This window comes from Sebastes fasciatus, chromosome 8 (genome assembly GCF_043250625.1).
Source record: "Sebastes fasciatus isolate fSebFas1 chromosome 8, fSebFas1.pri, whole genome shotgun sequence".
Taxonomy (NCBI): Eukaryota; Metazoa; Chordata; class Actinopteri; order Perciformes; family Sebastidae; genus Sebastes; species Sebastes fasciatus.
Genome location: NC_133802.1, coordinates 5,674,852 through 5,700,164, shown reverse-complemented (window position 1 = coordinate 5,700,164; position 25,313 = coordinate 5,674,852). Strand labels below are relative to the sequence as shown.

General features: G+C 40.3%; 1 protein-coding gene across 1 annotated transcript; it reads right to left on the bottom strand.

Moving 5' to 3' along the window:
- Nucleotides 1–7,805: 7,805 nt before the first annotated feature.
- Nucleotides 7,806–25,232, bottom strand: LOC141772197 (neuronal acetylcholine receptor subunit alpha-4-like). Its single transcript, XM_074642948.1, has 6 exons — nucleotides 24,902–25,232; nucleotides 17,818–17,969; nucleotides 14,944–14,988; nucleotides 14,744–14,853; nucleotides 10,328–11,765; nucleotides 7,806–8,151 (listed from the first exon to the last, which is right to left on the bottom strand). Exons 1-6 carry the CDS (start codon nucleotides 24,951–24,953, stop codon nucleotides 8,026–8,028), a joined length of 1,923 nt encoding a protein of 640 aa, XP_074499049.1. The 5' UTR covers nucleotides 24,954–25,232; the 3' UTR covers nucleotides 7,806–8,025.
- Nucleotides 25,233–25,313: the final 81 nt, after the last annotated feature.

Genomic DNA, 25,313 nt, shown 5'->3' with positions numbered 1-25,313 from the left:
TCATGTTCAGGTTCATACTTGTATTTTGTGTTTCTAATAGAACATCTTCACATGCTGTAATGTTAAAAAAAACACTTTATTTTCCTCATACTGTCTGCCTGAATATACCTGTATTTACCCTCTGTCTGAAACGCTCCATTTTAGTGCATTTCAACGGAATTGCGTTGCTAGGCAACAGTTAGGGTCCACATTTACTTCCTGTCTGCTGATCTTATTTACATACACTGCAACAGGAAATAAACTGGGACACATTCAGCATGTTTATGTTTAAAACCGTGTAATGGTCTAAATATTGTATATTTGTGACATCACAAATGGACAGAAATCCTAACAGCTTGTTTCAAACGCACAATTTCTAAATACAGGCTGTGTGTATTTCGCAGTATTTTTGAGCGTTTTGATAGTTTAACAGTATTTATAAAGCACTTAAACCTGCTTCATAATCTAAAAAACATGAAAATCTCACTTTTTACAATATGGGACCTTTAATGAGCAATTTCTAAACTGAATGTGATACAGCTAAACAGGGCAAAATTTAAAAAAAAACACCAAACTACTGTATTTGCTGCATATGTTTACTATGTAAGGTATAGAGAGGCGAAGTCCCACCCCTTCCAGTGGACCCCATGGGACCTTATTTTGGAAAAAATATGTATGGTAGTAAACGGTGAGACAAATATTTTGAATTGCGCCATGAATCACACATATGTTTAAAATGTAATTTTGCAAGTCAAGAAAGTCAGTTTGTTGTATCATTTAGTTTTGTGTGAAACCGCTCAGTGAACCACATCTCTTGTCTCAAACAATATACATCACCAACACTAGCTAGCTAGATAACTTAGCTATGTTCCACACACAAATTAAACCTTATCTTACCTGATTTGCGGTTAGCGAGGTAACTTCAAGGTTAATCCTTCAGGGTTTTCCATCCTACGAAGGTGGTTCACTTCTTACCGGGGTAGATCGCCATGGTAACTGATGCTGAACAGCTAACCTGCTCAGGAGCAGGTTATGTTCCAGATAAGAGATCAACTCATATAAAAGTACCGCCTACTGACCAATCAGAGCTCGGTGTGCAGATCGTATGATAATATTACACACATATACAGGTTTAAGCGATAATCCAAATAATCTAAAAACAACACAGTTTAAACTGACCAATGCAGAAGTTTTTATATTTATTTTTTTACTTGCTCTTGAGTCCGTTTCACACCGCCGGAGAGGGGGGACGCAGCTGAAAGAAGGTTGAAATAGTCACACGCCGCATATTTCTTAAAGTGCATAGAAGTGTAATCCATTCTTCCATTACACTTATTAAAGCTGTTTATATCTAGACGACTATATCTGACTTTTGAGTGTTCCGTTAAATTAATAAGTCTGTTAATTTACGCATTCACACATCGGGAGTTTTTTCTTTTGCCAGCTGTCCGTCCTGCATTTGGCAGCTTCAACTGTGTTACTGTTAGTCTGATTATGTATTTAACTTCTTCGTATTTTCCTAATATAGTTTGCTCTTCCTTTGTAAAATGTGCCGCTCTGCCTGTCTCTCTGCAAGTCTGTAGATTTGTCCATGCCCGTGATTGGTCACATGCTGCAAACGCTCATAGCCAGATGGAGAAAAACCCTAGTTAGATTTACAAAGTTGTTAGGGTTAGTGAAGCCAGATAACGAGAAGATACCCTGGGTATGTTGAACTCACTTCGTAGTACAGGCCTCTGGTCTTTTTATCAGCCAGGAAGAGAAAGAACGAATGAGACCCGTTGCTGGTGTGAGTACAGCCCAGTACGAAACACACAGTAATCATAGCTTAAGCGAGAGACGCGGCTTTTGGGTGTGTAGTCTTTCTAATTATGTTATTTTCCCAGTCTGATATGTCAACAGTTTTACAACAAACTGCGAATTTCTTGACTTGCAAAATTAGATTTTAAATTGACAAACATCATATGTGCGATTCCTGGTGCAATTCAAACTGAATCAAACAAAAAATTGTCTCTCGTCGTTGACTACCGTTTTTCCGAAAAAAGGTCCCATGGTGGTCCACTGGGGACTTCAATTCTCTATAATATGTAGCCATTGTCGGTTCCTGTTTGTAAACACACGGCATTCAAAGTTGGCCACACCTCCACCACAGCTCAACAAGCAACGATGGTCAAGCGAGCTATAGAGTGAATGAAGAGAGGGAGCGGCGTTAGTGAGAACAAAGCAGCAAATCGGAGAAATAAAACGTTATTTTCTGATTGTTTCATGGCGGTTACATTCTAAAACACACAACTAACTCTGCATAACCCTGCAGGAAGGTGCCGAGTTGCCAGATTCTGAATGAATGCAGTCTTCCTGTGCTGACTGTGGCTCAGCACTGCTCTCGTCAAACTACAGATACACACCAATCATAGCTGCACTCACAGCACAGAGAGGAGCCAGGGGATCACTGGAACACATGCACATAACTCAACCCGTTCTCATCCGTGAAATACGGCTGCTTTGTATCTGACAGAGTAAAGGGGGACTTGTGAGTTGGTATCAGAAGACGAGGGGTGTGACAAAGCGGCGGCATTTGACCACCTGAACGGGCTGCACACCCTGTGTGCTGTTATTGGTTGGGGGTTACATCCCCAGGTGGGGCCAAAGGCTGTTTGCAGACGCCCAGAAACGTCCCAAGTAAAGCAAAAGAAAAAGAAAAGAGAAAATACAGTCAGAGGGCTGCAGGGTCTCTGCAGAAACACACACCAACCTACGGTGTTTTTTAGTTAATTCCTGCATATTATACCTTTAATGAATTATTTCCAAAAGAATCAGGCCCACTGAAATAGGCTGAAGTTTAGTGTGACCCTGAGTCCATGAAAAATGAAAAACTGTCAGAAAATTTGGTGACCATCAGCAAGTCCCAGCGATAGTGTTGTCCCTAAGGGGAAAGAGATAGTAAATACCTAATGTTAAAGCAATCACCAGAGAGATACAGTGCACTTTGTAAGCCCTCCCTGAAGCTTCTGGATGGACTGGCAGAGCAGAGGGCAAGCCGCACATGCAGAACTCATGAACCCTCCACTCGGTATCCTGAGGGAAGCCCCGCTCGCGCTCTGATCTGATGAGTGGCAGCACTTTTAGATTGCCAGTGACTGGGCGGATCACACTGAAATTGCTGATCGTTGGGGAAAAATGGCAAAATGCAGCGTATGTGTGTTGACTTAATGGGATCCCTCGAGGGTCTGCTTCACGCTTTACCCCATTTATGAGCCTCGGGTCCCCGAGGGTACCACCACCCAGCCAACAGCAGATTTACTCTGAGTGTGTGTGTGTGTGTGTGTGTGTGTGTGTGTGTTCAGGTCTAGGTGTGTTGTCTATACTTGGCCGTCTGTATGCACCGCACACTCCTGCAGACGTCTGTCTCGTGTATGGATTCAGACTGGCCTATTAGGGGAGTTTTCGCTGCTAATCGGCACTTATCAGAGCCCGGATTATGTGATTAAGGAGATGTGATGGGAAAATTGATTGGAAGGCCACCTTGACAGATGTTTTGCTCACGTTAAGCTGTCCAGCAGAGGGTTGCCAGGCTACAGGGGATGACCTATGAATGTGTAGAGTAGGTTGAGCTTTCTAGTGGTATTCCACCTGGCTCTCTGTTTTACGGATTTGCAGTCTGACAGCTTGTATTGTGTTAAGAAATTTGCACTATTCACCATTTTTGTATGCGTTTTACAACCATCATGAAAAAATTTAGTTTATGTGGATGTTCACAGTTGTATAGTGTGCGGTGGTTTCAGAAAGTTGTAAACCATTTTTTTCACTTTTTGGCTGGACTGCAGAGGGTCAGCCCTACAAACGCAAAAGTTTGTCACTGAGTGAGTGACTGATGAAGTTACACGATTGGTCAGCCGAGTGTTGGAGGGTCCCCATTGGCCGTTGCTCTTTCAAAATGGAAAGGCGAGGAACAGCGCTTTATGCAAAGGAACCCGTCCAGCAGGACTCATCCGGCTCATGAAACTTGGACCAAGCTGTCAAACTAGGCGATCTAGTTCTAAAATGAAATGAGATTCAGCAGTGGCATCGCCTATTTCCTGCTTAAAATGTTTTCTGAAGTAGATTTTGGTGGATTGTTTAGACGGAATAAGAGAAAGTTCACCGCTTGAACGACCAGTTGATTGGAGCAGCGTGTCCCTTAGTGTCCTCGCCGGACCTGGTGGACATGTACCGCTGGATTTAAAATTACAGACATGACCACTGACTATTTGTGCAACAATTTAGCCATAAATTCACAGACTGACCATATGGTCACACGGACACACACGGTCCAGCCATGTACTCAGTTTTGACTGAGTCTTGTTTTCATGTTTTGCTCTGTCGCAGACTAAACTAGAGATCATCTTGCAAAGAGATCACACCAGCCGCGATGCCAAATTGGGCTAGGGGCATATTGTACCTGTAAAGTTTGGGAACTGCATCTTGCTCGGTTGCGATGCTACCACTGTGACTAAATCTGTCCGCAGAAATATAAACACCTGGCAAAGTACTCAAAACCGCTTCTGTGGTAGTTCCTGCTACAGTTAGGTCTGAAATAGTTTGACAAAACAATTGCAGCTCATGATCCATTTACTTTATTGATTTTTCCAGATCTTTTAAACTGTATCACACAGTCTTTATTGGATGGAACGGTTGGAGTTTGCTCAGGATTCCCTTTTTAAAATGAATCATCTTGAAACATCAGAATGTCAGCTTGGGTAATAGAGCTACTACGGATAGGACTATATGCATACTAACATGGGCCCTAAATACCTACATACAGTGCATGCATCCATAACTATGCAGGCAGATATCTCCCATCTTTACAGTCTGTACAACAGCTAGCAGAATTACCACCAGGTTCATCATGTGCTATCTATTAAATTAAAGCATGTCTCCTTGTCTAAATTAATTATCAAAGTCGTGGCATATCCATCTGCAAAGACAATCACTTAATTGAAATTAGCACTGAAGGTCAATTTTTCATCAAGGTAATTGTAATAACATGACATTTAGTTGTAATTAATGTGTACTTGCATGGCATTTTGCATTGCTTTCTTGAGTCAGCCATTACAGAGGACCTTTATAAAGCTCTGCCATCTGATGTACACATTTATAATTTGCCTTTGTACTAGTATAATAGTAATAATACTAAATTATACAATTATGCATATGAAATCCCTGCTGAAAAGGCACGTCTTATCATTTAATAAAATTAGCATGTAATTTCATAAAGACCATCCTCATTTCATTTCAGAATTCAGTTGACAAAGAAAACTGGAAGGACAAATGGAAATTAATATCCTTTCATATATGAATATTTGCATATAGACAAAAGACTAACTTAAGCCCATCTTTTTTTATAAAGCTGTGCTTTTAACTCATTTGGAGTTGCAACAAAGCTACTTCGTGTTTCATCCAGCCTTTTCTTCTGCAAATTATGTGCTGGAATCAATGAATGAACACAGGAGCACTGCAGGTATTTCACCTTGTTTAAAGTGCTGTCTTTCCATATTGTGCTTAATTGCAATATTCTCCCGTCTGTGTTTTTACGCAATGATCAATGGTTGGTCTTCTGCTGAGCCAGTGGAAATACAATAGTTTGTTGGCGGAGGTCGAAATGTAGGTCATCACTTTGGGAATTCAGGTGTAACTTTACATGCTTTTAAATCTAATCAAATTCAGATTTTACTGAGGTGGAGCAGCAGGATGCAGACAGAGGTGGGACCTAGTTGTTGTTTTGCAAGTTACAAGTAAATATCAAATCTTTGCACTCAAATCCCAGGTCAAGACAGGCAAGTCCCAAGTTAAGTCCCAAGTCCTAAACTTGAGTTTCGAGTCGCAACAAAGTCATCATGCCCTCTTCACCAAATTTAATGCCATTTTAACACCAGAGAAACCCGCCTGTTCTCATTCCCAGGGCGTCAAATACCGACGCTTTGTTCACGGTCGTCGGCCTTCGATACCGACGCACTCTTTAGCAGCCGCAGGAGACGCACCGGGCTTTCCATTGACTACAATGTGAACCCTTCGCGTTAATATTAAATGCTCAGAGAATGTGCTGTGGTGACGTAGTTTAAAGAGCAAAAGAGACACAGGAGGGGAGGTGGATGGGTCTAACAAACACAGGGCTTTCATCCAGGAGCTCATTGTTTGCTTAATAGTTGTAACAGTTTTGCACAGAACTAACGGTCTAATCATTAGTGAGTTTAAATTCTGTTCATTTTAGCTGTTGCAGACATTGGAAAGATTCATTAAGTGAAGCAGCAAAAGTCAGGCAATATCTAAGAGATGTTATTAACAGAGCTTTTAAAAAGTAGAGTGCTACAGGAATGAGTCCCAAAACCCAGAAATTAGTTTGAATTTTAGGACTTCTGGTTGCCTCGTCTGGAAGTCAATGGGTTTTTAGTTAGATGCCTGAAATAAGGTCTGTGGTTAACACAAGCTGAAGAGATTTTAACGTTTTGTTCTACGACATAAAATATGTCAGTAAATACCCCACTCGTGAATTTTTAAGCTTTTACTTGTCTTAAAAAAAGGCGGTTGCTAACAAGTGGCTAAATGAGACTACTAAACGTCATCACGTCGACTCGTCCACCTTTTCAGCCTCGTTGTGTATACTCGCGCTCACGCGACCGTGGTGTAGTTCATTTAAAGCCTAACATTAGCTTTTTACTTTTGACCGATTGCATTCACGTATCAAAGATCATAAAAAATTTGTGAATATTATCTTGCTGAACAAAACATCTAAGTATCATAAACATCTGTGTGCCACAGAGCTTATTTTCTGCAGTAATCCAAAACCCAATGGAAAAATCCCATTGGCTTTTGTTGAGGGAACCCAGGGCGATGTTGACTTCTTGGTTGGCCGACAAAAATATGTCATCCCTGAAGCACTTTATAGTCCTTGTAAAATCTGCCTCATGTATATAATAACAATAATAATACTTTTCTTTGAATGGTAATGGGTGTGCCACATTTTTAACATCAAAATATGTGATAACTTGGTGATTGGTGTATGAATTAACATTTCCCATCAACACATTTCACTCCTTCCACTATCTGCAACAGCCTGAAACCCACAACTCACTGTGTGCATCAGGAACAGCTTCCCTTTTTCTCTTTTTTCAGCGCTACAGTATGAAAGCATTCAGTTTCCTGTCAGATGTGACGCATGGTACACAATGTAGAATGCAGTGCAGAGGCTGGTTTTCTTTATTCAAGATAATACAAATGTCTCCAGAATAATGTGGCAGTTATTTATTGATATTCACCTTTAACTTTAAATACCAATGCCTAAAATTCATGATTATGGGCTTAAAAATCATGCTTGACAAAAAAAGAAATAAATGAAAATCAAGCCAATCATTCCACTCCTATTCTACTCATTTATCAAGCAATAGAAAACATTAAAATGTGCCCTTGCCTTTAAAGGGGGCTGCAGGTTGAGGGGAGGAAGGGCTATGCATGACTGGATATATTAACACCAAAGTGCTGTGGTAGTAACAAAAGAAATATTGAATAGATATATTTATGTATAACTGCTAGGATTAGAACATCACAGAGCTGTGCTTACCTAAGCAAAAAAAAAGTCAGGATACTATAACATTGACATTGTTGTTAGATTGTTCAAATTAAGATTTAACCCAAACCTTATACAGTCTTATAAACATCTTGCATTCTCCAAATAAAAAAAAATCTTTTCCTGAGTCTTGGTTTTGCCGATGTAAATTGGTCAAACTCTCGGTTTTTAATGAAGGTGACAGCGTGAGCTGTACAGCTCAATGTCAAAATGGAGTGGTGTGGAAGGATATTTTCGCTGTTGGCCTTTTGCCCTCATAAAGAATTTATATGCCCAATGGAATCAATGAGAGATATTTCATCTCGTTTCTCCGTGAGTAACCTTTCGATAACCTGGTGCAAGACCAAAGAGTGTGACTTGTAGATCCTTTGAAAAATAAAAAGAGGAACAATAAACCGTTTTTTTTACAAGATAAAACAGTGTGTCTTCCTGTCAAGTGTTCGAGTCTAGATCATTCCAGCCAGCCACGGAGGGAGAAAGAGTCCCACTGATCCCAGTATACACACCATTACAAACATCCAGAGGAAAATCCTGTCAATGACCATGGCCACATACTTCCAGTCTTCTTTCACCTATAGCAGAGAAGAGACACAACAGATAGGGACATTTCAAATTTCACACCACACCACCTTTCTTTTTACCAGCTGTCAGTTTTCACCCTTGATTGATTTCTCTCGAATGGCTGATTTTTTCATTATGAGGCAGCTATCGCCTAAATGTCAGTCAATTCTTGCTCGTCTGTCTTATAAAAAATTCAAGGTCAAATTACAGAGATCCCATTGTTTCAAAGACGGGCCTTTTGTAGTGAAAGAAAGTACATTGTAGTGTTGACAATGACTGGTGTCAATGAATGCAATAACCTTTTTAGAATAATTATACACATTTTTGAACTTCTCCTCCCATTCTACAAAGACAGCTTTAATTTTTTTTGGCAAGCGACACAGCAATTAACACTGAATCAGTACTGTATACTTAAAAAAAAGCTTTTTGCTGCTTGGCAGTTTGCTAATAAAAATTTTCACTGTTGTATTTCAAAGCGATAAAGACAAGTTATGTAACTTTTTTACGCTGTCAAAACTAAAGACCAGCAGTATGACATAACAACAAAAGTGAGGCAAATTCTCAGTAAATTGTCACTTTTCTGATGGCCATTTGCTGTGGGAAACTATTTATTATGCAATGTAAGTAAGTTTTACGACAATTCGTCGAACAGACGTTGTAGTAACTTACGGTTGGATTACGTTGCGCTTATACACTGAATTTGGAATTCGTACAGATGATTACAGATTGAATATTATTTTTTTCCTCATTAAAATAGTAGTTAATATTTCAGGTGACAGCCCTATTGCATGTGCTGAGGGGATCCAAAAATATTAGGGCTGTCAATCGATTATTTAATCGTGAATAATCACAAATTAATCGCACATTTTTTTATGTTCAAAATTTACCTTAAAGGGAGATTTGTCAAGTATTTAATACTCTTATCAACATGGGAGTGGGCAAATATGCTGCTTTAATGTACATATATATTTATTATTGTAAATTACTGACACAAAACAATGACAGATATTGTCCAGAAAACCCTCACAAGTACTGCATTTAGCGTAAACAATATGCTCAAATCATAACATGGCAAACTGCAGCCCAACAGGCAACAACAGCTGTCAGTGTGTCAGTGTGCTGATTTGACTATGACTTGCCCCAAACTGCATGTGATTATCATAAAGTGGGCATGTCTGTAAAGGGGAGACTCGTGGGTACCGATAGAACCCATTTTCATTAACATATCTTGAGGTCAGAGGTCAAGGGACCCCTTTGAAAATGGCCATGCCAGTTTTTGCTCGCCAAAATGTTTTGCAAGTTGGGAGTGTTATTTAGCCTCCTTCAAGACAACCTAGGATGACATGGTTGGTACAAATGGATTCCTTAGGATTTCTAGTTTGATACCAGTATCTTCCCTCTAGCTTTAAAACGGAGCCAGCTACAACCTAAAAATCGCAAGTTGCGTCAATACGTTAAAGAATTAGTGGCGTTAAAACAAATTTGCATTAACGCATTATTATTGCGTTAACCTTGACAGCCCTAAAAAATATTTAATCTCACAAACTCATTTAAGCCACATTGAGTTACAAGGAGCTCCGTTAAACATTTTTCCCAAATATGAGCGCTACATTAACATCCAGACACTATTATGTCATTACCATTGCTTTACTGATTACTTAAAGGTCCCATATTATGCTCATTGTCAGGTTCATACTTGTATTTTGTGTTTCATGTTTACATGCTTTAATGTTAAAAAAAAACCTTTACTTTCCTCATACTGTCCGCCTGAATATTCCTGTATTCACCCTCTGTCTGAAACGCTCCTTTTTAGCTCATTTCAATGGAATTGCAATGGAATTGCATTGCTAGGCAAGTTTGGGTCCATGTTTACTTCCTGTCAGCTGATTTCATTTACATACACTGCAACCGGAAATAAACTGGGACACATTAAGTATGTTTACGTTTAAAGCTGTGTAATGGTCTAAATATTGTATATTTGTGACATCACAAATGGACAGAAATCCTGACGGCTTGTTTCAAACTCACAATTTCTGAATACGGGCTTTGTGTATTTCTCCGTATTTTGAACGTTTCAATACTTTCACATTATTTATATAGCACTTAAACCTGTTTTACACTATAACTGACATGACAATCTCACTTTTTACAATATGGGTCCTTTAAGTAAAGATAATTTCAACTCACTGAAAAATCTGCATCCTCTGCCCTGAGATGATCAGCGACGTATTGAACTCCCTCTATGGCCCGTTGCATAGCTGGGGAAATAGTTGGAACCAAGGTGTCCTGTTGGGTACTCGCGTCTCTAGTGGACTCAACTGTGAGGGTTCCGGCTAGGTGATCTATAGGGGCTTGTTTCTTCATCCACCCTGCGATTGCCAAGAGTCCAGGCCCTTCATCATGCAGACAGCAATACTGGAAGCTGCGGGAGCGACATCGATGCCCAGCTAGCTGAGGAAGCTCATTCTGTTGGTCAGACATTTGCTCTACGCTGTGGGAGCGACCATTCGGGGCCAGTGTATTTGGTTCTTCCCTGGATAGGCTGCGGACCGGACCCAGTGGCAAAGTTGGGGGCAAGGACAATTGGGAAGAAGACGAGGCTGCGGAGTTGTGTCCCCGTGATGGTTGTTTCTCGGAGAGAACTGAATACTGACCGGATGTGGACCGGCAGAAAATGTTGGCGTTCAGCGGGTGATCATCCTCGTTGCGGTCCTCAAGAGGGGAAGAGGGTGGAGAGGGTGAGCAGACAAGGATGCTTGGACTGTCGGATGGAGTTTTTGGGAGAGTTTTCTCTACCTGGCCCATCTGTCTCAACCCTGTCTCCAATCCTGTCCAATAGGCCAACGAGTTGCCTGTTGCAGATATGGTGGTAGGACGGTGCAGCATCTCGATGAGCTTCTTGCAGTTCTGCTTGGCTGTGCCCGGCGGACGCTTCATGAAGAGGACTCGAGGCACCATGTCCAAGAATACTCTCCGCACCCAGTGAGGCATGCCATGGGTTTGTGGTGATCGGTGGTGTACGTTTAACACAAAGACGGTAATTACGATGGAGAGTGTGACAAAGACCATGGTGAAGAGCAGATATTCACCAATCAGTGGAATCACCAGTGATGTAGACGGTATAATCTCTGTGATCAGCAGGAGGAACACCGTTAGGGACAGTAACACTGAGATACACAAGGTGATCTTCTCTCCACATTGCGATGGCAGATAAAACACCAGCACAGTCAAACAGGAGATAAGAAGACAGGGGATGATGAGGTTAATGGTGTAGAATAACGGTAGCCTCCGGATGATGAAGTAGTAAGTGATGTCTGCGTAGATCTCTGTGCAGCACTCGTACTTTTTGGTATTGTACTTGCCCACCGCATTGACAATGACCCACTCGCCGCTCTCCCAGTAGTCCATCTGGTCCACGTCGCTGTTCATGCTGATCAGGTCGATTTTGGCGCGGTCATAGGTCCACGAGCCAAACTTCATCTTGCAGCTTTGCTGGTCAAAAGGGAAAAAGGTGACATCTATGCTGCACGACGACTTGTAAATGGCCGGCGGCATCCACTTTATCTGACCGTCATAGAACAGATGTGCCTTCGTGAGGTGAGTCACCGCAAAGTCGCCATCAGCACTGCAAATAAAGAACAGGATATAAGAGTGGAAAATATTCTCAAAATGTACTTTACAATTTTACCGTTATCAAGAGTTGCATTACAAGACTTTAATTCTGGACAATTTCTTCAAGCAATACTTTTAGATGACAAAACTCGGCCGAGTGTTGGAGTTTCCTCATTGGCCGCTGCTCTTTCAAAATGAAAAGGCGGGGAACAGTCCTTTATGCAAATGACACCGTCCAGTGCAACACGTCCGGCTCACGAAACTTGGACCAAGCTGTGAAACTAGGCAATCTAGTTCTAAAATGAAACGAAATTCAGCAGTGGCATAGCTTATTTCTTGTTTAAAATGTTTTCAGAAGTAGATTTTGGTGGATTGTTTAAACGGAATAACAGAAAGTTTACGAGCAGGCCGCCATGTTGTTTCCTGTTTGAAACAGCAAGCGGAAAACCAGGGACCAATCAGGTGCATCCCACGATAGGTTAAGTCACCGCTTGAATGGCTGAGGTTGAGTGGAGCAGCGTGTCCCCTAGTGTCCGCGCCGGACCTGGTGGACATGTACCGCTGGATATAATATTATAGACATGACCACTGACTATTTGTGTAACAATTTAGCCACAAATTCACCGACTGACCATACCCGGTACAGCCATGTACTCGGTTTTGACCGAGTCTTGTTAACCACTTACTAAAGTGAACACCTAACTAGCACTAAGCACAAGCACTGAAGTTATTCATAAAGCAAAATTAAATAGTTCTTATTACAAGCAATGACTTCCAGTAACTACAAACTAATAGTTATTTTATTTGAATGATTGACTGAAGACTTTTTTATGTGACAAGTGCAAAGGAAACAAACTGCTTACTTTTACATCACGATGTTCTTCCAAAAATGACTATTTCAACAGGAGAACATCATTGGAGAATTATTTACTATGATTCAAGTTTATTTTCTCTTCTTTTACTCACCCTCTACATGCTTGTATTGGCTCAAATTTGCCAAAGACACAATATGTGTTCATATATGTATACCGATGACACTCACATTTACGTGGTTGTTTCAACCAAGCAAATAAAGGATTGGATGTGCAGCGCTGTGTAAATAACAATAAAACAAAAGTGTAATTTGGCACACTAAGAAGAAATACTGGAAGTCAGTGATCTAATCTCTGAAAACTGTCATGGCGACAGCTGCCCCATCCTCCTCTCTCTCTCTCATCTCCTGCCTTTATAATCTGATCAATCTTTGTTGAAATCCACCCGTCATTCCAGCCCTGCCGTTACACACCTGAGCCCCACCCATTACTTCCTGCATCAGCTCATGCTCTGATCTAGTCATCTGTCCACCTTGATGCAATTAGCTTCAGTACGTGAAGAATGTAAACCGGTGTTTTGACCTAATAAAGACCACTGAAGAGCCAATGCATGTTGCCTTTTAGTCTGATCCAGTATTACAATAAAGTTAAATTTAAGTCAGATATTTTAGTGTAGTCATAGAAACAAGACATAAATTCAACAGCCACATCAAGACAATAACAACAACAGCCTTTTACCAACACAACAATATGGCAATTATTAAAGAATCCGGCTCAGTCTGAACTCTGCTGCTCAAGTCTTTACAAAGACTAAGAAAGCTAAACCCTTAAAACAGTAGTAGGCAGGTTGGACCAAATATGATTAAAAAAGGATATCTTTATAAAACGGTCACTATATCCTGACAGTAGTACATGAGACAGGTAATATGAAGAAAATCATGTTCCTCTGGTGTCCTCCGGTGCTCCTAATGGCAACTGCAAGATTTCACAGACCGGAGGCAGACAACCAATCAGAGCCGAGCCGGAGCCTTGCCGTCTCTGAGCAGCTGTCAATCACTCGCAAACTCTGATCAAACGGTCAAAACTAGGCAGCGCTGATCAAATATGAATCAATATTCTGTTACTCTAATGCCTATTTTTCACGTAAAATGTTTTCAGAATCATCTTGTAGTGTACTGTTTATCTGTAAAATTAGAAAGTTTGTGACACAGCCGCCATGTTGAGATCTGTTGAGGAAATACCAAGCACCGCCCACCAGCCAGAGCAAACGTTCTCATTTTACAGCTTAACAGTACACTACAAGATGTTGCTGCCTCCGTTGAATGAACAGCCAATAGGAACGCTCTCTCTCTGAAATGATCTGTGATTGGCCAAAATCTCCCGTCACGGACTAGATTTTATGAGGAGGTGCAGAAGTCTAGTTTTCTCTCAGAACACTTGAATTACAATATGCTGTAAGGTTATTATGGAATTTTTGCCCAATGATGCCAAAAAATATTCTGCCTACTGCTGCTTTAAATCATGAAATAGTTTCAGGATAAAAAAAACTCTGTTCTTTTCTTTTTCTCTTTAAATGCAATTTCATGTCATTTTGCTGTTTTAGTCAGCATCTTAAGTAAAGGACTTTGAAATACCCCTTGCTTGAAACGTTCTTTACAAATAAAGTTGCCATACCATGACTGACCCTCAGATATTTCATAACGAGAAAGCAAAATCATGCTTGTATAATGACGTGAAATTGACAGTTTTGGGACAGTTTCTGATATAGTTTTTCATATTAGCCGATTTCCCTTATTTAGAGTGAAAAAAATACAGGTCTACCGGATGCATCTCATCTTAGGCCCTTTAAAACATCCAATTACATTTCATCTTCTAATTCCCAGCCTAATGTATTGCTTTGTACGATGTACCGAGTTTTGTTTGTAACCGCATCCATTAGGCTGACCTTGTTCACATTTATTTTAACTAAATTACTTCACGACATTGGCACAGGACAATGTGGTTGGCACAACAGCAGAATCTCCAAGCTTTCCCTCCAGTCATACCATCTGTTGGAATTAAATCATCAAAATGTGAACATTACTTGCTACGTGATTATTTTTGCCTTGAATGTGGCGACATTTAAGATCCCAGAATACAAATTCTTCACATGAAAAACAAGCTGTTGACACAGACTCACTTGTTGTAGAGGACAATGTCGGGCCTCCAGATGATCTCTGAGGGAATACGGATAGAGGTGACATTTTCGTATTCCTCTGGGTTCCAGCGGAGTTTGTAATCGTTCCATTCCTGTAGGAAAATATTGATCATATTTATATACTGTAGCTTTATAGTAGACTGTATCTTCAGGATATGTTTTTATCTCTCATCATTACATACTTGCTTGACCCAGACGTTTGTGGTCATCATCTGGTTCTTCTCATCCTTATTTCATGTAAACAGAAGAGAAAAACATTGTGACATTCATCACGTAGGTACAATTTCATTCATTTCCTAGTCATTTTTTTTTTTTTAAAAGCTGCTACATGCGCTCAACTACGGAGGACGGAACCTGCCAAAATAAAAAATCAGCCCCCTTATTTGCTTAATGAGGAAGGAATGCATAAAGAAATGTAAAAAGAAATGTATAAAGAAAAGAATACTGAAATAAATAAGTTTGGAGACATAAATAAGTGGTGAAATGCGAAGGGAAATTGTGCAGAAATAAATGAATAAATAAATGCAAAAATACATAAAAATACATGCATTTAAAAATAAATATAAAATAAATTTGAATGCAAACATAAATACATATATTACATATACATATAGTAAAAATATTATAAATAAATAAAAGGGAAAATTGAACAGAAGAGTAACTAAATAAGCAAATTAATAGAAAGATAAATAAATAAAAACAGAAATATCCATTTATGTCAAATGTTATCAATTAATTAATGGCTACATGTATTTTTTATATTATTTTTGCCACATTTAATGACATTTATTCATTTATTTATTTATCAAGTCATTTATTCATTTACATTTGATTTTGGCAGGTTTTGTCCTCCATATTCAAGAATCAGTTATAGAGCATAGTGCATACCCTCTATTTAGAAAGACAGATTAGTTGTGTAATGCACCATGAAAAAAAAACATTAGGCAGTGCTTTGTGCAAAGACACCCTCATTGTACTGTGTCTGTTGCTTTCCTGCCACTGCTGGCAAGCTGCTCTCTCCAGCTCTTTCCCTGCAACATCTAAGACACAGCAGTCAGTGAAAACCCACTATAGGAGAAGATGACTTCACCAAGAGCTGACTCTCACTACCAGGCATGTGGAGCAAGCACTGTCACCTAATTGTATGTCAAAAACAGAACCTGGGGAATCATCCCACGTAGCGATGCAGGCTGCACATATTCAATCTTGAAGCTGCACCGGGCAACTTTGCATGGCTCCAAATAGCAGTTAGAGGCCTTATAAAACGCTTCTAACTTAGTCAACAGACTACGCCTGCAACATAAATTTGTGTCTGTGATGCAAAGATAAGACAAGAGGTAAGAGAGATTGAAGATGTTATTTTGTTGATATCCGCTGAGTCTGGGTTTGAATATTTATTGCCAGTGTTAGCATACTTGACAACTGAATTTAATTTGGGAAAATAATCCAATCTCTTCCGTTGTGGTTTCATTTCCGCTGATAAGTGATCTGTAAATTTAGATTTATCTCCCTTTTCCTGGTGTAGCTTTGAGCTGGCTGCTAGTATGATCATAATGAATACAATACATAATACTTAGAGAGTACAATGGAAAATATATCATTTACACAACTGCATTGCACCAACACCATCATAACATAACATTCATAATCATAAATCAACTTTTCAAGGCAGCATCTGAACAGAGGGAAGTGATACATGCTGTTTAAGGGGACTGTATGTAAGTTTTTACACATATAAACTCTTTTTTAATCGTTTTTTTTAACCTAATGTTATAGTATTCTGACAATCTTTATAAAACATTCAAGTTTGGAGTTGTGTGTGAGTGTGTTCAGTGCAAAGGTCACTGCTTAAGTAAGCAGGCGTACAGCTCTGTGATTTTCTAATCCTAGCAGTTAAATAACCACATCTGTTCAATATATTTTTGTTACTACCACAGTACTTTGGTATTAACAGGGAGGGATTTAAAGGGACTGTATCTAAGTTTTTAAATGTATAAACATGTTTTAATCATTTTTTTATTTCCAGGTTGTAACCGACCCTAAAAAATTAAACCTTCTTCGACTTTCTTCAACCTGTAGACTGCTTTTAATGTGAAGAATGCGGGCTGTTTTTTTGGGAAAATCCAACTGATGTGATGTCATGCGCGTTTGTGAGTGCATTTACTCTCTTCAGCTCCGCTACAGGGCTAACAGTGTGCAACTAACCGCTAACGCCAACCCCCGCCACAACTCAACCCGTTCCCACTCACAACTCGTCAAATACCACCGTTTGCTGAGTGCCCCACGGCACTGGAAACCGTCGCATGGAGGCACCCTTTAGCAATGTTATGTGACGCACCGGGTTCTCAACTAACTCAAATGTAAATCACCCGCAGCGTTATTCGACGGTCGGAGCAAGTGACGTAGTATTAGCGTGAGAGTCTGTTCAGGGTGGGTGTGGGCGGGATGGTGGATGGGTCAAACAGTCACATGACTTTCAACCAGGAGACCGGTGTTTGTGTCCAATGTGAAACTAAAAGTAATGTTGACTAATTTTGTCATGTCAGTCTTTAGTCACATGACTCGTCGGTATCCTCAGTCCAGTGAGTCACGTGAGCTGTTTAGTATCGTCAGCCCCGTGATCTTTTTTTTAAACCACAACGAAGTAGTTTGGTTGCCTAAACCTAACCAATCATTTCAAAATGTTAACTGCGTGTCATTGTGCGTTTCTGCAAGCATAAATGCTGAAATGAAGTGTATTTATGAAACACATTTTTGGTACAGAAATGTTGACATTCAACGTATCCGTGGTTTGCAGAAACGTACAATGCCAACTTAATTTCTGGCGACTGGGTTGCTATGGTAGAACGGTGGTTTAATGATGGTTTAAAATGAAGCAATAGGAAACAAAGAAATCGTTTCATTTTTTTTCCTTTTGGTTCCTCATATTTTCCTCAGAGGAGACCTCAGGGCAAGTGATTCACGGAGCAGATATGTATGCTGCCTGTAGCAGTAAACAAATGCAATTGAATATCAGTTAGATTTTAATAGTGATATGGGTTGGTGGTTTTACTCACCACATCAATAAGCTGGGCAATAGACAGTCCAAAGTGGACTAGCACTGTGTCTGAAGTGTTTTCCACAGGCCGGGAGAGCTTATTGTAATGTGCGAACAGATCCTGGAGCAGCCTCTCTTCAGCGTGGGCACGAGGTCCAACTTGGTAACAAGCTGAGGGGAGAGAAGAAGAGATTAGACCCACAAGGAGAGCTTACACTAATGACATGGCCGTTTTTCTTTTTAGCCCTAATGTGTCATTTAAGGCAGAATATTTTTGGCATCATGGGGCAAAAATTCCATAATAACTTTTCAGCATATCGTAATTCAAGATTGAGAACAAACTACACTTCTGCTCCTCCTCGTGGCTCTGGAATCAGGCTTTAGAATATCTAGCCCGTGGCGAGAGACTTTAGCCAATTACAGGTCATTTCAGCTATTCATTCAATGAAGGCAATCACTCAAAAACTCCGATCAAACGGTCAAACTAGGCAGCACTGAAATATGAATCAATATTCTGTAACTTTGATGCCTATTTCTGCATAAAATGTTTTCAGAAACATCTTGTAGTGTACTGTTTAGCTGTAAAATGAGAAAGTTTGCTCCGGCTGGTGGGCGGTGCTTGGTATTTCCGCAAAAGATCTCAACATGGCGGCCAAACTTTCTCATTTTACAGCTAAACGGAACACTACAAGATGTTTCTGAAAACATTTCATGTGAGAAATAGGCATTGCAGTAACAGAATATGAATTCATATTTGATCAGCGTTGAGTAGTTTTAGCGTTTGATCGGAGTTCACGAGTGATTGACAGCTGCTCAGAGACGGCAGGGCTCCAGCTCGGCTCTGATTGGTTGTTTTCCTCCGGTCTTTGAAATCTTGCAGATGCCGTTAGGAGCACCGGAGGATATAGAGGAACATAATTTTTTTCAGATTACCTGTCTCATACACTATTGTCAGGATATAGTGACTGTTTTATAAAAATAACTTTTTTTAATCTATGTCTATATTGCTGCTTTAAGACTGCATATAAATGCACATATAGGTTCATTTTGCTACTCCTTTGTGCTCATTTATGACAGTGGCCTTTGATAGACTTAGAACCAGCTTGAATTGTTTCTCTTTTTGCACGTTCATATTTGAAATGGAAAACATGATTTCAAATGCATAATTTTAATGCCGAATATATTTTCTACCATCTACAATACATTCATCTATAATGGATTAAACTGATCCATGCCATCATGAAGAATTCACTGTACAGAGTGCAATCTAAAAGGAGGGTGACCTCTATTATACAGGTGGCGTATGGTTACAGAGGACTGTATCAGAGTGATGAGGGTGAGGGTGTGGTGGGGGGGGGGGGGGGGGGGATGTGAGAAGGGAAAAGCGGAAGCACAAATCCGAGTCTGAGGACATCCGTTGTGTCTCCGAGCAGACGTGCTGATGGAGCGATCTGTCGAGACGTCTCATCCCGCCCTCGCCCCCGCTCACCCTCTCTGCCTCGGTGTCTCTCTGCCCACGGCCGCTCTGATGGAGCAACTCAACCCCCACCCCAACCCCCCCGCACCGAGGATGACCTAACAAGGTCTCGGAACAATTAAAGAGACGAGGATGGTCCCGGGACTCGTACAGCACGGTGTCCTTTGTATTCCAATCCTGTTTTCATATTCAATCAGGCATTTTTTTTTCTATTCTGGACATTGTGCGTCTGTGCAGGTAATTCAATGGCACAGTAATTCATCATAGGCTGGGACTCAGTTTCACCACAAGCCTGGCTGATATTTCATTATGCCTGGCACTATAGCATCTTTCAATGTCTTACTTGTGTGTGGAGCGTTGTGTTGAATATAGTGTCTATTGCTTAATATACAAAATATTAATTGTACCGAAGCTGGGGGGCGTTTTGTATTATGTCATTATAACTTGAATCATGTGAATGCACAGGAACGCTATCTATCTATCCGTTTATCCGTTTATCCATCTATCCATCTGTCTGTCTATCTATCCGTCTACCCATCCATCCGTCTATCATCTATCCATCCATCTGTCTATCCATCTGTCAACCGCTCTATCCATCTATCATCTATCCGTCTCTCCATCTATCATCCATCCATCCATCCATCCATCCATCCATCCATCCATCCATCCATCCATCCATCCATCCATCCATCCATCCATCCATCCATCCGTCTCTCCATCCATCCATCCATCCATCCATCCATCCATCCATCCATCCATCCATCCATCCATCCATCCATCCATCCATCCATCCGTCTATCATCTCTCTGTCTATCCGTCTATCGATCCATCTATCCATCTATCCATCCATCCCTCTCTGTCGATCCCTCTATCCATCCATCCATTGACCCCTCTATCCATCTGTCTATTCATCTATCCCTCTCTCCATCTATCCATCCATCCCTCCATCCATCCATCCATCCATCCGTCGACCTCTCTATCCATCCATCTGTTTATCCATCTATCATCCATCCATCAGTCCATCCGTCTCTGTTGATCCCTCTATCCATCTATCTATCATCCATCCATCGACCCCTCTATCAATCCCTACATCATCCATCCATCCGTCTCTGTCCTTCCATCCATCCATCCATCCATCCATCCCTCTCTCCATCTATCTATCCATCCGTCAACCCCTCTATCTATCCATCTGTCTATCCATCTATCATCCATCCATCCGTCTCTGTCAATCCCTCTATTCATCCGTCTATCCCTCAATCCATCTACCCATCTATCATCCATCCATCCACCAATCGACCCCTCTATCAATCTCTATATCATCCATCCATCCGTCTCTGTCCATCCATCCATCCATCTCTCTGTCCATCCATCTATTCGCCTATCCATCTATCCGTCTATCCATCTATCCATCCGTCCATCTGTCCATCTATCCGTCTATCTATCTTAGACAAAGAATCTCTGCTGTTGTAACTTGTCTTCTTACAACAGGGACAGGTGTTGTTGTCATGCTGCCGGCCTCCCTCTCGGCTTTTCCTTCCCACTCAATCAAAGCTGATGGGCTGTCCTTCAGTTGCCTGAAAACGGGCATCCTCAGTTTGTAACGGCTTCGGATCAATATCTTATTAAATGGATATAGTTTATTTGCCCCCCCTCCTCCCACGTCTTTACTTTCTTTTCTACCTGAATGTGTTTGACATGTCCAGACGCTCAACAACCTTGAAATGTCTCTGCGTTTCCAGATGAAAGAAACCGACACGGGTACCTCCGTTTCATCACATCACCGTAGAGCGATATCTGTCGAACGCAGCTGATATTAAATAAAGAGGGGAGCTCCAGTAGATTCTAAAGCAGCCTCGCAACTAATGGGTTTAGATTTGGGAGCTCGCAGGGTGACGTGACTTTGACAATGTGTGGGTCAGAGCAGTAATGTGTGCAGGGGAAAGTAGGTAACTGTTGGATGAGTATACTTCAGTACAATGTGCTTTACTGGACACTATGAATAGCAAAGGTACAGACTGTGATGTTACCGGTCACAGAACAGAGAAACCTGAACCTTTTCATTCCAGTCGGCTGTCATATAATATACAGTAATTACTCAACTTTCTTCCCATTTTTGTGAGTACGTCCAGTTCCTACTCATTTAAAGTGGCAGTAGGCAGAATGTTTTTGGCATCTTTGGGCAAAAAAATCCATAATAACCTTTCAGCATATTGTAATTCAAGTGTTCTGAGAGAAAACTAGACTTCTGCACCGCTTCATGGCTCTGTTTTCATGCTTTAAAAAAATCTAGCCTGTGACCGGAGACTTTAGCCAATCACAGGTCGTTTCAGAGAGAGAGAGAGCGTTCCATTCAACAGAGGCAGCTGTCAATCACCCACAAACTCCGATCAAACGGTCAAACTAGGCGGCGCTGATCAATATGAATTAATATTCTGTTACTGTAATGCCTATTTCTCACGTAAAATGTTTTCAGAAACATCTTGTAGTGCACTGTTTAGCTGTAAAATGAGAAAGTTTGCTGCGGCTGGTTGGTGGTGCTTGGTATTTCCTCAACTGATCTCAACATGGCGGCCAAACTTTCGAATTTTACAGGTTAACAGTACACTAAAATATGTTTTAGTTTTATATGTTTGTGTGTTGGTTTCTGAAAACATTTTACGTGAGAAATAGGCATTACCGTAACAGAATATTGATTCATATTTGATCACGCACTGCCTAGTTTGACATTCTGATCGGAGTGATTGACAGCTGCCTCCGTTGAATGACCAGCCAATAGGAACGCTCTCTCTCTGAAATGACCTGTGATTGGCCAAAGTCTGAAAACAGAGCCATGAGGAGGTGCAGAAGTCTAGTTTTCTCTCAGAACACTTGAATTACAATATGCTGAAAGATTATTATGGAATTTTTGCCCAATGGTGCCAAAAACATTCTGTCTACTGCTGCTTTAAAGGAGTAGGAAATGGATATTCTCACATAAAATATGTTTCTGAAAACATTTTACGCAAGAAATAGGCATTACAGTAACAGAATATGAATTCATCTTTGATCAGTGTGGCCCAGTTTGACCGTTTGATCGGAGTTCGCGAGTGATTGACAGCTGCTCAGAGACGGCAAGGCTCCAGCTCGGCTCTGATTGGTTGTTTTCCTCCGTTCTGTGAAATCTTGCAGATGCCATTAGGAGCACAAAAATAACTTTTTTCAGTCATATTTGCTCCAATCAGCCTACTGCTGCTTTAAAGCATGCCATTCCACTGGAGGCTTCTAATGCTGCTGGTATTGTTCTTATATTTATTCATGGAGGCAATCAAAATGAAACAAAACTAATTATGTAAAACATCCAGGAAAGTTAATAAAATGTGGTACAAAAAGCCAATTTCATTTCTAGTGATGTTTATTAGCTGATATTTTCAGTTATGCAAATCACAAACCAAACAGTTTCATCCTGCTTAATTATAGCGATGATGTGTCAGAGCTACTAGACCCAGTTCTGTCCTCATTTGATCAATGTTCTCTCAGAGGCCAATAATACATGAGCAGCAAATATCACTTTCTATACAAGTACTACCCGCTCAGACAAAAGCTTGTTACCAGGTCACTTAGCAACGGAGGCAGTTTCCACCTCCGTGTCCAATGAAAACTATAGAAAATAACAAAGTTTTTGTGTCTTGAAGGTTGCGTGTTTGTGTCAGTGACTGTGTTCAGATAGGCATTCAGAAAAAAAAAATCCTTGCCTTTCTAATGCAATACTAGGACTAGAGCTTCATTAGGGACTGTACACAAATTAATGGGGTGGGAGAGGGGGGCTGAATCTTATATTTTATTTTTATAAAAAAAAGAAGAAAAAAAGATCCACTGCCATGCTATATATTTTCTTTTGAACCCTGCAACACCCTCCCTTTAATATCTCAAATTAATACATGGCATTAGGGGTGTCGCAATATAGTCCTATTGACCATAACCATGATATTTTAAAATTAAATATTGATATCATATATCAATAATACATATATAATAATTATTGTGTAAATAATCCAGTGCCTCTTAAATCATTTTATATATACAGATATGGTTACAGACTCTCTCTCCACCCCTATACACTCATATTTAGAGTGTAATTAATTTGCAAACATAAACAAAAATGAGAAAAAGCACACAATAAACAAAGTTAAAAATGAATTTGACTGATCACATTATTATTATTATTGTTATTTTTTTCATTTTCTATAGATACCGCAATAATTATCATTATTGTGAAATCTTTTGTCCACAATAATCGTGTAGTGAAAATCTGATATGGTGATAGCCGTACATGGCGTAAACATAACAAAAATAGACCAAATGCAGCGTCTCTACTTTTGAAGTGAAAATTCTTACACATCTGGGACCAGGCATCAACTTTGGTGGTGCTGATTGACTTGAGCAGCGCAATATTTACACACAAAATTAATGAAAAACAATTAGGGCTGTCAAAGTTAACGCAATAATAACGCGTTAACGCAAATTTTAATTGATCTCGCCACTAATTTCTTTAACATATTAACGCAACTTGTGATTTTTAGGTTGTAGCGGGCTAAATTTTTATCTAGAGAGAAGATACTGGCATCTTATGAAACTGAAAAAACTAAGGAATCCATTGGTGCCAACATGTCATACTAACTTGTCGCAAAGGAGGTTAAATAACGCTCCAAACTTGTGCAAAATTTTGGCGAGGAAAAACTGGCATAGCCATTCTCAAAAGACTCCCTTGACCTCTGACCTCAAAATATATGATGAAAATGGGTTCTATGGGTACCCACGAGTCTCCCCTTTACAGACATGCCCACTTTATGATAATCACATGTAATTCGGGGCAAGTTATAGTCAACAGCTGTTGTTGCCTGTTGGGCTTGAGTTTGCCATGTTATGATGTGAGCATATTTTTTATGCTAAATGCAGTACCTGTTATTGTTCTGGATAATGTTTGTTATTGTTTAGTGTTGTTAATTGATAATATGTATACATACATTTGCATAAAGCAGCATATTTGCCCACTCCCATGTTGATAAGAATATTAAATACTTGACAAATCTCCCTTTAAGGTGCAATTTGAACAGATAAAAAATGTGCGATTAACTATGGACAATCATGCGATAGTATTTAGTATTTCAATGATTGACAGCCCTAATTATTATTATTATTTTTCAAATTTTCTACATATATTGCGATAATATTGTTATCACATATTGGCCACGATAATCGTGTAGTGAAAATCTGATATCGTGATAGCCCTACATAGCATAAACATAACGAAATAGACAAAATGCAGCCTATCTCTGCTTTTGAAGTAAAACTTATATTACAGATCTGGGACAAAGGCATCAACTTTTGGTTTGCAATATTAATATATTACCCAAAATGAACAAAGAAATATATAATTTTTGATGTAAAAGTTTAAACACCATCCCATGTTCTCCCAATAAACAAAGACCAGCCTCCCTTGAGCAAACATTTAAAATACATAACTCTCCCCCTTTTCTGATACTGCATCTTTTCTCCCCTCCCCTAATAATTTTCACACAGTCCCTTATGCTGATAGAGAAAATGAGAGGTGAATCATCTGCAACTGTCAGAAAGGGAAATCATTTACCTTGTGGAGGAAGAGCGAATAAAAGTACGCTCAAACATTTGTATATATCCATCGTGAACTCCCTCCAACTTCTGCTGGACGTCAGTCAGTCATCCGTCCTGTAGCAGTCCTCAAGAGGTTCAGATTAGGTTAAACAGCCAGATGGAGAGGTCATGGCAGTGTGTGTCAGCCCCAGGCCTGGTGCTCCTCCTGATTCCATCTGTCCATCTCTTCATCAGTTGCTCTTCTGTCCAGTATGAAGGACCACAGACCTGTAGTTTAGTGTCCCTGATCCAACACTTGGAAGTCCCTCCTCACTCCACTGGAATCCTTCATCCAAGTGTGGCTTATCCCTCTCTTCTCCACCCTCCCTGTCTACATTACTCCCTCCCTCGCCTCTCATCTCTCCGCCTCCTCACCTCATCTCCCTCTC